The sequence below is a fragment of the Chinchilla lanigera genome, unplaced genomic scaffold, assembly GCF_000276665.1.
Source record: "Chinchilla lanigera isolate Chin_1 unplaced genomic scaffold, ChiLan1.0 scaffold00024, whole genome shotgun sequence".
Taxonomy (NCBI): Eukaryota; Metazoa; Chordata; class Mammalia; order Rodentia; family Chinchillidae; genus Chinchilla; species Chinchilla lanigera.
Window position 1 is genome coordinate 25,801,028 of NW_004955425.1, and position 12,977 is coordinate 25,814,004.

General features: G+C 40.3%; 1 protein-coding gene across 1 annotated transcript; it reads right to left on the reverse strand.

Annotated features, from left to right (window-relative positions):
• Window positions 1-2,714: 2,714 nt before the first annotated feature.
• On the reverse strand, window positions 2,715-12,790 carry LOC102028315 (U1 small nuclear ribonucleoprotein C-like). Its single transcript, XM_005386057.1, has 2 exons — window positions 12,478-12,790; window positions 2,715-2,928 (listed from the first exon to the last, which is right to left on the reverse strand). Exons 1-2 carry the CDS (start codon window positions 12,776-12,778, stop codon window positions 2,912-2,914), a joined length of 318 nt encoding a protein of 105 aa, XP_005386114.1. The 5' UTR covers window positions 12,779-12,790; the 3' UTR covers window positions 2,715-2,911.
• Between the last annotated feature and the right edge of the window lie 187 nt (window positions 12,791-12,977).

The window sequence follows — 12,977 nt, forward strand, 5'->3', positions numbered from 1 at the left end:
CCTCCCAAGTGCTGCAATTACAGGCAAGTGCCACCACACCCAGATATGGCCTCATGCTTTCCCTTGTCTCTCTGATCACATCTAGGCTCCCCATGCAGGTCTTTTGTGATCCTATGAGATTTTGGCTGGGCCTGTGCTTTTCTCTTCTCCCTCCTTCTTTCTAAGTTCCATCATCCCAGTACCATCCCTATGTTGATGACTAGATAAACCTTTAGTCTGGGTATCACCCTTGAGCTTCATGCTAAGCATCTCACTATTTTCGACGGCCCCACCTGGTTAGCTCACAAGCACATAAAATTCAACAAAGACAAAATGAAATTCATGAGTGTACTTTCCCTCACCAAGTCCTCGTTCTGCAGTGATGTCTATTTTGGTAAATAGCACCAGCTTACCCAGTGGCTCGAGCAGACACATGGCCATTTTGCTTCTCTATTATGTTGCACATTTTGCCAGCTCCAGCTGAGTCTACTTTCTACCCATTAGCTCTAGAATTCATTAACTTCTCTTCATCCTGTTGGCTCTAGACCAGGGTGGCATCTCTTTGCTAATGTGTAAATGTGATTCTGTCTCTCTGAAACTTAAAACTTTTTAAATGAGTCACCACAGTCTCTGGCTTTGCTCCACACTCCTTACTATCACTGGCCAGGGCTTCTTAAAAAGAATAACTGGTCCTGCCTGAACCTTCAGCTTCAGTTCTTGACACCTCACACACTGCTGTGTGCCACTGGTCCACAGGCCAGCTCCACACTGTCTCTATCTGTCCCATCCACCACTGTCACAGCACAGGGTCTGTCTAGGAGAGTGCCTGGACTTACATTAATACATGTATCAATACTGGGAGAAAAGGTGTCAGTATAATATTTTCTGGAAGCTGAATATGTACTGACTGAGAAGCCGTGTAGTTAAGCTGATAGTCTACTCCCTAAAGTCTACAGTAATTCAGAACTTTAAGTCAGTTTCTTCACTCCAATAAATTGATTTCCTCAACTGCAAAATGAGGATAACAGTATCTACTTCAAATAGGTATTGTGAAGATCAAATAAGGGCTCATTTAAATATAATATTTAGCACCCGTGCTAGCAGTATTTTTTTAAGTGGCCCATTGTTATAGATCTAAAATGTCCCCCTAATTGATCATGTTTGTGGAAGGTAATTGAAACATGGTATCTCTGTACTCACGGGTGGGCTCATTCACTGATGAGTTCAGCGGCTGACTGAGCTGTAGGAGGCGGGGCCTGGCTGGAGGTGGTCACTAGGGGTGGGACATGGCAGAGTGTATTCTCGTCTCTGCTTCTCGTTTTTCTCTTTGCTTCCTGGCTGCCATGAGGTGAGTAGCTGTGCTCCGCTCAAACCCTCCACCACAGGTTTCTGGCTTGAAGACTACAGACCATGGACTGCAACTTCTGAAGTCATGAGCCAAAATAAGTCTCTCCTCCTTCAAGTTGCAGGTGCTGGGCCTTTTGTCTCAGAGACAGGAAAGTGACTGAGACACCCTTGTTGACTGCAGTAAGACAGCTGAAAAATGTGTCTTTCTTTGATTAAGAGCAATGTACCTATTATTAGACATTGATGGTGTTTGCATATTTTGGCTTTCTTTAAAGAACAACATGTTTCAATCACATCTTCACATGTATAACTTTTTTCTTCTTAAAATATTTCCATGGATAAGTTTATAGGAGTGATATTATGGGTAACATATTCACATTTCCATCACTTTTGATATGTATGGCCAGGTTGATGTCTAAAATATACAGACCACACCCTCTCATTTTATTTTTTATTTTTTTATTTTCTGGTCTTTTTTTTTTTTGACAGAGTCTCGCTATGCAGTTCAGGCGGGGCTTGAGCTCATTTTGTAGCCCAGGCTGGTCTCAAACTCGCAACGATCCTCCTGCCTCAGCCTCCCGAGTGCTGGGATTACAGGTGTGTGCCACCTTGCCTGGCTATATCTTCTCATTTTAGAATCCCTGTTTACATCTTGATTCTTCTACTTGTTTTTAATTAAAAAATGAACTGTATAGACCAAGCATCATGGTGCAAGCCTATGTAATTTCAGGACTTTGGGAGACTGAGGCAGGATTACAAGTTTGAGGGCAGCCTGAGGTAACTTAGCGAGTTAGTTAATAAGACCCTGTTTCAGAGGGAAAAAGGCATAATTCTGCTTTTCTGTCTATTCTCTTGTTGTTGGTTTACAGCTTTTTCTATTAATGTATAGTGGTTACACAGACTAATGAGTTTCACTTTGGCAGATTCACATATGCACATAGCATACTTTGATCATTTTCACCCATCTAAGGCCCCCCTTGCCCCACCCAACCTTCTAGTTTCACATTTTTGGAGAGGGCTTCAATTCATATAATGTATTTTGATCTTATCTATCTCCTCCATTGTCTACCCTTACACTCACTCCCCCTTACTCACTTTCTCTTGTCTAATAATAGTTCCTGTTTACCTTTTAAATCTTTTCTTAGATTCTACATATTAGGGAAAACATGCGATATTTGTCTTTTGAGTCTGGCTTTTTTTGCTCAACACAATGATCTCCAGATCCATCCATTCTCCTGAAAATGATGAATCATTGCTTTCTCTATGGCTGAATAATACTTCACTAAGTGCACACAATGTAGGGTGATCAAATGATATGGATGTTTCAATTAAAAAAATTTGTTACAGTGAAAGACACATTGCCTTTAATCCCCCTCAAACTACTCCCACTTGCCTCAGACGTGCTCATCTCGTCATTCTTGGCACTTTCTGAAGAAGTTCTGGAAGTCCTGTTTTGTGAGTGTCTTCTTAGGGTGTCATGAAAAAATATTGAATTTTTCTGCCAGTTGTCATCCAATGGAAAGGAAGGCCGGTAAAAACATTGCAGTGTATTCTCATCCATCTTATTCACTAGCTCTGGCATCGTTCAACTTCTGGGCCTTTCTATAAAGTCAAAATGATGGTGAACTTATCAAGGACATTGAACTTACTCAGGACATTGAGGCAGTCACAACAAGGTACCAAAGACACTTTTACTTTTTTGGGCTGGGGATTTAGCTCAGCGGCACAGCGCCTGCCTGGCAAGCACAAGGTCGTGAGTTTGATTCCTGGTACTGGAAACAAAACAAAACAAAACTTTTGGTTAATTTGGCTAAGGTTTTACTAACCTTATGTTTTCAAAGAACTGTCTTTTCACTTCAGTGATCCTGTGTATTATTCTCATTAATTTCAGCTCCGATCTTTATTATTTCTTTCTTTCTGTTTGGTTTAGTTTGGGTTTGTTAGTGTTCTTCTAACGTCTTGAGATGCATGATTAATTTATTTGAGATGTGATCTGTTGATGTGACACTCTAGCTATAAGCTTCACTCTTAGAACTGCCTTTATTGTATTTCCTTTTTCATTTGATTCCAGGAATTTTTACATTTCCTTCCTAATTTTTTCAATGACCCACTGATCATTCAAAAAAGTGAACTGTTCAATCTCCATGTGTTTGTATAGTTTCTACTGTTGATTTCTAATCTCATTCCATTATGATCTGATAAGATGCAAGAAATTATTTCTTTTTTAAAATTTGCTAAGGCTTGCTTCATGGCCTATTTTCTGGCCTTTACTTGGTATGGTGATAACAAATACCAGTAATTTATTTCTAGATTATTACAGTTACTAACTACCTTTCTCAGAGTACTATTAGAGACTTACTAAGATAATGTACGATATGTATAAAGTCACATCTACTAAATGAATATAATGTATCCTTTCTTTCCCTTCTCCTCCCTTCCTTCGCAAATGGTGTCTTGTTACATTGCCTAAGTTTTGCTCAAACAGTCTTCCTGAGTAGCTGTGATTACAGGCATGTACCACTTTGCCTGGCTATTATATTCTTTTTGTAGTCAGGGATTTGTGAGTCTTCATCAAATTCTAGGTACCTAAATTGTGAAGAACACTTGTTACGGTTGATACATTGTGTCAACTTGGGGAGCCTAGAGGTTTGGCTAAGTGACTCAGCAGGGCCTGGGGTGTTTACTTTGTACACATCCTGAGCCTGTGGAAGAGGAGGGTATGGAGATTATGTGAGTGCTACATGCCCCCTGGGTAGGGGTAGCCTGTTTACAATGTAAGGAAGGGAAAGAGGCTGCTTGCCCCCCCGCCTTTCCTTCCTTTTGCTCTTGTTGTTTTTGTTGTGTTCTGCCACCACGAACTGTTGCCCTCTGCCATGTGCCACTCTACCTTGGAGTCAGCAGAGTATGGACTGAAACCTCCACAAACTGTGAGCTTAACAAACCTTTCCCTCCTTATTTTATCCCAGCAAGGAGAGAAAAGTAACTAAGACAACACTGAATTCTGCAACACAGTTACCTGGTTCCATGGCAAAATCAAAGGATAACATGAATATATGGTTTAGGGTATAAGCTACAGATTTACTCTTTTTGTTTTTGTCTATATCAAAGTCATAGTTTTTAACTTTGATATAAGTTAGGATTGCACTTGTTTGCAAGCAACAGTGAAAAATGGAAGTATGGTCTGGAGCTGCTATAGAAACTCCATGACATCCTCATTGTCCCAGGTTTCCATCTCAGGCCTCTGGTACACTTAGATGAGTTTCATTCTCATGATCACAAAGTGGCTGTTCTGCCCCTAGGTTTAAGTCCCCCTTCCAGCCAGGAAGAAGGAAAGAGTACAAAAGGCAAAAAGTATATGCCAGTTGAAGCTGTCCTTTTTATTTGAAAGTCAAATACTTTTTTGGAAGCCATACCTAATAATTTGTTTATATCTCAATGGCTAAAATGACCATATGGCTATCCCAGCTGCACGAGGAGGAGGAGCCCAGGGGAGGAAAAGTTTCACCTGGCCTGTTGCCAACCTGAACAAAATTGGGTCTGTCCAAAAAAGGGAGAAAATGGATATTGACTAGGCAACTTCCTGTATTTGCCATGGATGTGAATCTGTCTGTACTTTTTTACTAGTAATATGAGGAGTACCACATGCTATTTCTGTTATACCCATGCTAAACACATTGGGGACTATGTCCTTAAACTTCAACCTCATGTTGAGATAGTCAGAGACCACTGTGGTTGGACAAAAGACTAAAATCTCAAAATAAACCCCTGGGCACAACAAATTATGACCATTGTAGCATGGCACATTTCAATATACTCATCATGAGACCCTAATAAAACCACAAAAGCAGAATGTTTGCATGAAATGAAAATTTTTTATCAATCTTCACTCCATCTTCACTTCTTTAGTCAATTTAAAATCACTAAATTCAGAAGTCACACAGCTGAACAATACACGATTACTTTCCCACTAGGTGTGCTGTAGATTACACCTCTGACATATGGGTTATGAAAAAAGTTGCATGGTACTTCCCATGAATTAATTAACAAATATGTAAGAAATGACTAATTTTTGTGCTCAAGATGTCAGTGGACTGGGTCTGAGGAAGTTCCTGCAGCTGAGGTGAGGAACATAACCCTGATGAGGTTTGCTGACTCCCATTGCAGAAACGGAATTTTCATGACTAGTCAGTAAAAAGCATGGGAAAGGTTTTATTAGGCAGAAATTAAAAGATCCACTCTCAAAGAAGTAGAATAAAGGCCCTCAGGAGAAAGAAGCACGCTACAGTGTAGAGCTTGGAATATTTGTAGGGTCTTGGGAGTGTCTTTGTAACTAAATTTTTGGGTGCTGGAGTCTCTTTCTGGAGTTGGTTTCTAGATACTTTCTGTCCTGAGTAAAGAATTGGCTAAGAGAAGTATAAGGCAGAAAGGTTTTACATTTATTAAAAGTAAAAAAGAAAGAAGAAGAAGAAGAACAGAAACATGCTCTTCAGACCAAGTGTGGGTAAACTGAAAGTAGGAAAAGTAGACTCTGCAGGGTGAAAGACCACTGTGAAGAGAGAGCACAATGGCCCAGAGCTCATGGTGGCCATCTTTGTATCTCCCACCCCTCAGGCTAAGGTCAGGTCTAGGCCTCCTATCAAAAACCTGCCCAAATTCTCACGATAAGAATTGAAGACAGCACTTTCTGATTGGTTCCATGTGCAGGGCTTTGGGAACAGTTCTGGGCATGTGTTTTGGAGCTTTGTAATTAATGTGTCACCCCTACTTCCCCAGCAGTCTTCCCACCCTTATCTCTTGCCTCACCTTCAAGATGGGTGATGTGGGCCCAGGATATAGCTCAGTGGCACAAGCACCTGCCTGGCAAGCACAAGGTCCTGAGTCTGATTCCCAGTACCAAAAAAAAAAAAAAAAAAAAAAGATGGGTGATGCATGATGTGTATTCCCACTGTTTGTCAGCCTACACCTTTGGCAGGCTATGTCAGAATGCAAGTCATCTACATGTGTTTGAAGTGAGATATGTCTCCCACTAGTATTGCTTCTTCCTTGAGGATGGAAGAAGTGCAATTTACTGGTGAAAATCTCAAGTTCAGAGCCCTGTGTCTTTAAAATCTTTAGCAAAAAATTTTTGAGTGAATTTCCTGAAAGGGAAAAAGGCTTGAGTAACTTTTGTGTCCTGAAGCTGCAGTTTTTCTTAAAAGTACAATTTTAAAAATTCCAATTTGCTTGTGCTTTTTCTGCAATTTTTTTTTTTTTTTTGTAATATCTTCTATCCTACCTGATTTCCCATGGGAGTATGCTCCTAAGGCATAATGTCAGGATTACTTGCTGTGTGATCATGGAAAAATTACTGTTTCTCTGTATGCTTCAGTCTCATTTAGGTAAACTGGGAGTAACATAAGTGTGTATTTGAAAGAGCAGTTATGAGAATTAAATGAATTAATTTCTACAAAGAAATAGAGTGCTTGGCAGTTATCAGTGATATAGAAAATGATATAGGACTTCCAAATATGATATGAAGGAAATAACTCCCAGCCTACTAGATGTCTGATATTCAGAGTTCATGTTCCCTCAAATCAAAGAATAAATTCTAAGGAATGATGTAAGTTAAGAGTAGGAAATATTTATTGAGAGGGAGAGATACAGCTCCTGACAGGCAGGAGGGGCTCTGAATGGGTTGCCAAGGACCTCAGTTCTCAGGGGAAGTTTTATGGAGCACAACCACATGGGTGCAACGTGGGTTACAGCTATGATCAACCAATGAAAAAGTGTAGTCACTTAGGTAATGTTGATCCAATGGAGAGGCAAGTCACATAGCAAGTGTACTGTATATGGGAAGAACAAAGAACTTTTCAGGAAGGGATGGGTCTGAGAGTCTTGGTCACCTACTGAGATGACTGATGTCTATCTAGACTTTGTTACACTAGGTGTTACCAGTTACCTCAGGTCTGGTCATTCCATTTTTATCTTGAGGAGTAGCCTCCAACAGATGTGCATCTGGCCTCAGTTGTAATGAGTTTTCATCTTTGCACTCACTCCCTAGTGGGCCTAACCTTATCTGACTGCCTGTATTTCTACCTAACTCAGCTGTCTATAACACTTTGGTTCCCTAAATTAGCTTAGTTGATTAGGCAAAAGGCAGAAACTGGGCCTTAAGAAATTCAATAGACTGGCCCCTGTGTTTTTCCTCTGAAATGGGCTATCCTTTCATCTGTAAAATGAGTCATTATCTTCCTTCCTGTGGGTGGGCCATTCTTCTCTCCTGTAAACCAAGACAGAACTTCTTATAGATTCACAAATTCCATAGGTTTTCCACCCCCTCAAGAAAAAAATATTGTCTTTCTTTTCTCCTTGCTAAGACAAACCTGACACACAAAGTTAACGGGGGAAATATTTATTTAGCTCAGTTTTCTGAGATCAGTCCATAAAAGGCTGCCTCCAAGGCAGGGTGGCTTGGAAGATGGCCATCAGAGAGGAGAAAAGTTGATGGCACCCACAAGATAGCAAAAGCAATAAGGGTCATTAACAGTGTTTTTCTGCCCCTTATATCTTATCCAAGCTGCTTAGGGTGGGAAGTATTCACATCCTTGATCCTAGTGCAACAAGAATCAATTCCAGCATCACATACTCTAGATCCAGCCACCTCTGAAAAAGCCCCACCTATGACTGCATGAAGCTTTGGGGGGACATCCAGACAGAAGCCATAGCAAACATATATAGTCCCAGTTCCAGAAACTAATGTGCCTCTCTCTTGAGGGCCCACACCCTATCTCTCTGAATGTGTACTTTACATTTCTACCTAATAAATCACTTTATGCCTTTTTCTGAGAAGTCCTGACGATTCTGAGAAGTCCTGACGATTCCTTTTCTGTAATGGAAATCAGGGAACTTGTAGCCTGTCCCATGGGTAGGGGTGAGTCAAGGTTCCCCAGCTCTGCTTTGGGGACCTCCTTGGACCCTACCTGGTGACTCAGGCATTTCAAACATTTTAAGGAGCATTTAATAGAAATATTCTTTAGAATATTTCTATTAATGAACTATTAATTTTAGTTTTATAAGTTTTATTATATTAAACAGTGAGTACCTAACAGGAAAAAAATCACAAAAATAAAGTATTGAATTTTAAATATCTAATGGGGTTTATAAAAAAAGCATCAAAAATTTGAACATTGACTTTTTTGGTGTACAAAGTCTAAAAAAGAACAACACAAATAAATTCTTATGAACTATACTGAAAATACCAATAGCACTTTACAAAAAAATAATCTTCACTTCAACTATCACACCTAAGGCAGACTACACTCATGATAATAGCACATTCCATACACATGTATTGCTTACACTGATAGCACATACATTTTGCTTTCCTAGTTTTTTGTAGAACGCACTTAACATCTCGCTGGTCTTACTGTTTTGGCAGGAGGTTCTTATTACATTATTCAATTTGTAGTTAACAGGAACATAAAATATCAATAAAATCCAGTATTACATTCTTAATATGTATTGTGCATTTAGAATAGATATCAACATTTTCACATCAGCTATGTACTTGCTTATAAAAGTCTAAAAGATAACAGTAGAAATAAATTCCTATATGAACTACCATGAAAATACCAATAGAATGCTACAACAAAAATAATCTTTGCTTCAACTGTCACACCCAAGGCAAACTTCACATATGACAACTGCATGTTCTATACATATGTTTTGCTTATACTGACAGCACATGTGCTTTGCTTTCCTTTCCTGTGTGACAGTCTTGTCATCTCTCTTCCTCTTTTTGTCAGGAGTTTCCTACTATATTGTACAATATGCACTTAGCAGGCAAATTAGATAACCACAAAATAATATCAAATCTGTAATGCAAGCTTAGAATAGACAACAACATTTTCACATCAGCTGTTTACTTGCTTACAAAACCTAAGAGATAACATCAAAAATAAAAACTTACATGAACTACAATGTGAACACAAATAAAAATCTACTACAGAAATAAACTTTGCTTCAACTATCACACCTAAGGCAGTCTTCATACATGACAACTGCATGTTCCATACACAAATATTCCTTACACTGATGGCATATATATTTTGTTTCGCTGTTATTGAAGTAGGTTTTTGGGATGCTGCACCTGGTTTTTCACTTGCCAGATAGCTAATATTTTTTTGTGTAGTTCCTTGGGCAGAAACATTTTCTTTTTCTTCTACTATCAATGATCTCTTCTGAGTTTCAGTCCCAATCCTCTAAGAAAAATTCTCCATGATATGTTGCACTTGTTATTTTCTTTGTAAGCTATCAAACTATCTATGGATCAAGTAAAACACAACTATTGGCCAATGCTTTGTGTTTTGAGTAACATCTTAGTTGCTGCATAATTCATCAACAATATCTATTCCACCTTTGGTTGTTTTTTTTTGTTTTGTTTTGGTACTGGGTATTGAACTCACGACCTTGTCACAACAAGGTAGGCGCTTGTGCCACTGAGCCTCCCCAGCCCCTCCACCTTTGGTTTTGTGTAGAAAATTTCAATCTCAGGCTACTAATATTTTCCCATCATGGTGCAATGTTGACCTCAGCATTACTAGTTGGTTTTTCTTTACCGTATATGAGGCCAATGTTATATCTTTCTGAAATCCAAAAATTGTAATATACAATTCTCTGTTTTGAAATTGCAACATTTCATTTGGAATTTCTGCTTTGTTCCTGTGTACAGTTCCTGTGCTGGTCAACTAGTGCTCTGTTAGCAAATATAACATCAGATGGAACCTGGTATGCCAATTGTCGCATGACACATTCCGATTAGTTGGGAGATGGGAGCAACAAGTTTGTTCACAACATCATTTGGTTTATTACTGTACAAATAAGGACCTGATGGCTGAGTCCCAGGAGAAATGTCTAAATTGAAAACATAATACATCTTCAGATCTTAAGGGCATAAATTTTAATGCCATATTTATGCTTTTCCATACATCTTTTACATTCTTGTGATTACTATGAGAAATCCCTGCTAAGTACACAGACCTGTGAATGCTTTGAGTTCACCTAGTGAGGTGTCATGATAAATACATTTCTAAATATGGCTATTGGTGCATATAGAGTTTTGTCTTTCAGTCTTTGTGTATGTCATAGTTTGTGTCTGTGTCCCCCCAAAGTTTCATGCAGTCAAGGGGTAGCAGCCTTTTCAGAGGTAGGTGAGTCTAGAGTTTGTGCTTACAATACAAAGGATAGAAAGAGGCTTGTTCTTCCCTTTTTGTGTTTGTTGTTTTTGCTGTTTTCCACTGCCATAAACTGTGGCCCCTCTGCCATGTGCCAGTCTATTTCGGAGCCAGTCAATTATGGACTGAAACCTCTACAAACTGAGCTAAATAAACCTTTTCTCCCTTATCTTGTAGGTGTTGGGTATTTTTTTCAGCAACCAGAAAAGTAACTAAGATTGTATTTCACAGCATCTTGTAGCATTTTGTCTGTTATAATTTCCAACATTGAACGGGAGTGCTGGCATTCTGTCAAAAGTGTTTCACCCCTGCCAAGACCCTCACTATATTTTTTCATCTAGTTTTAATATTGGATGGCTCCATTTGGTCATGTGGCCAATTCTGCAACATTTCAACTACTCAAATATGTACTCACATTGTTGTGTTTTTATTATCTGAATCAAGGAGGTCTGCATTGCCTATGTCTGTATCAGTCAATTCTTGCTTCATTTCACTGTCATAGGAACTTTGGCTCACATGGCCAATGTGAAAGTCATCATCATCATCATTTTTCACCCACACCACTCTTCTGTTATGAAAGCATGTATATTACCATAACAGATCATCTTAATTCTCCATGCATGACTAATCAATGATTCACTTCTTTTTTCTTTTTTTGGTCTTTTTGAGACAAGGTCTCACCATACAGTTCAGGCTGGCCTTGAACTTACTTTGTAGCTTAGGCTGGTCTCCGACTTGCAATGATCCTCCTGCCTCAGCCTCCCAAGTGCTGTGATTACAGGCGTGTGCCACCACACCCAGCAATGATTCACTTTTGACCTCCAAAACTTGCAAATCTAATTTTTCATGTCTATTGTACTGAATTGTGCTACTTCTACCAGAAAAATCAAAAGAAAACTTTTTATTTTTCAGTTTTAATTTTTTTTTCTCTTTTTGAGACAGTCTCCCTATGCAGTTCAGGCTGGCCTTGAGCTCACTTTGTAGCCCAGGCTGGTTCTGTACTCACAACAATCCTCCTGCCTCAGCCTCCAGAGTGCTAGGATTACAGGTGTGTGCCACCATATCTGGCTCAAGAAAACTTTTAAAACAACAAATCCTGCAGGAGTATGGGTCTGCTGGACCCCATGATGCTTGAGTAAACATACACAAAATCAGCTGGAGCATAATTTGGGTAAACATACTATTTTGCCACTTTTGCACACATGCACACCTTGTGGTTTGTCGTACCAAATGGGTAAACACATAGATTGGTTCTTGTATCCATGAGGGAAAGGTACTGAGATATATTCTACTACAAATTTATAGTAGAAAAGTATGGGATGGATCTCCTGGATCCAATATTATGCTGCTACTTTATAAACAAGGTGCTCTGGCTAGATTTACACTAAGACCTAGGCTTCAACACCACAGGGGATAGATAGTCGAGCAGTTTAACAAGGGTGTCTCCCCAAAATGTACACTTTTGGGGTTACACTCGGGACTCCTACTCAGCAATAGCCCTAGAAACGTAAATTCAAAGTTATGTAACTGGGTTCACTAGTGATTTGCTGTGGATAGAACCCAACTATCCAAAATCCCTGCTAAATCTAGTTTATTAAGTTCCAGTATAAGGGGTGTTTGATGTAACTAAGATTTCTGCTAATTATTACAAATTAAACACAAGAATTGTGCGATCAAGGCAGAAAACTCCATTTGTAAAAAATATTTAGTCAAATACTTATCTACATTACAAAGTACTTGTTGATCAATCTTATGCATCACTAGATTTGTGAAAGGTTGGTGTTGTAACTGCTATTTCGCAGGAAAAATATATTTCAACTTTATACGGACGAAATGAAAACAACTCCACAGCACTTGTATGATTTCATTTGCGGGTTTGTGTATGAAAAATAAGTCTAAACATTACTTCAATACCGTTTCTCAGCACATTTACTAATACCTCTAAGGGCAGGCGTCACTTGGAAGCGAATCCACCCCGTTTTCCATGATGGCGAACTGGTTTTGGGGGGGGGGCGGGCAAAAGACCCCGGCTGTGGCGGGGGAAGCAGGATGGCGCCTACTCTCGGGTAGGGGTCAGCTTCTGCGCCTGGAACTCTGAAGCAGGGCTGGCCACCGCAGGAATGTGGTGTTCTCCGGCTGTGTTGGAACCGGGGCACGGGCTTCTCCCGCGGTCCCCTCCCAGGCGCGCCGCTCGGCGGCGGTGGGTCTAGGAGAGCGGTGCGGGCCGGCGGCCTCAGCATCCAGCTCCCGGGGTCTCGGGGGTTGCGCCTGAAGCGGGGGGGGGGGGGGGGACGCCCATCCGCAGGACCCACGCTGAGGGGCGCGGGGCCTCTGCGCAGGCGCCTTGGGCTGACCCGGGACTATTTTTGCGCCTAAGCCAAGGTCACCCTCTAATCCCCCGCCGGGGCCCTGAGGGGGCGTCGCGCACCTGTGGGCGGC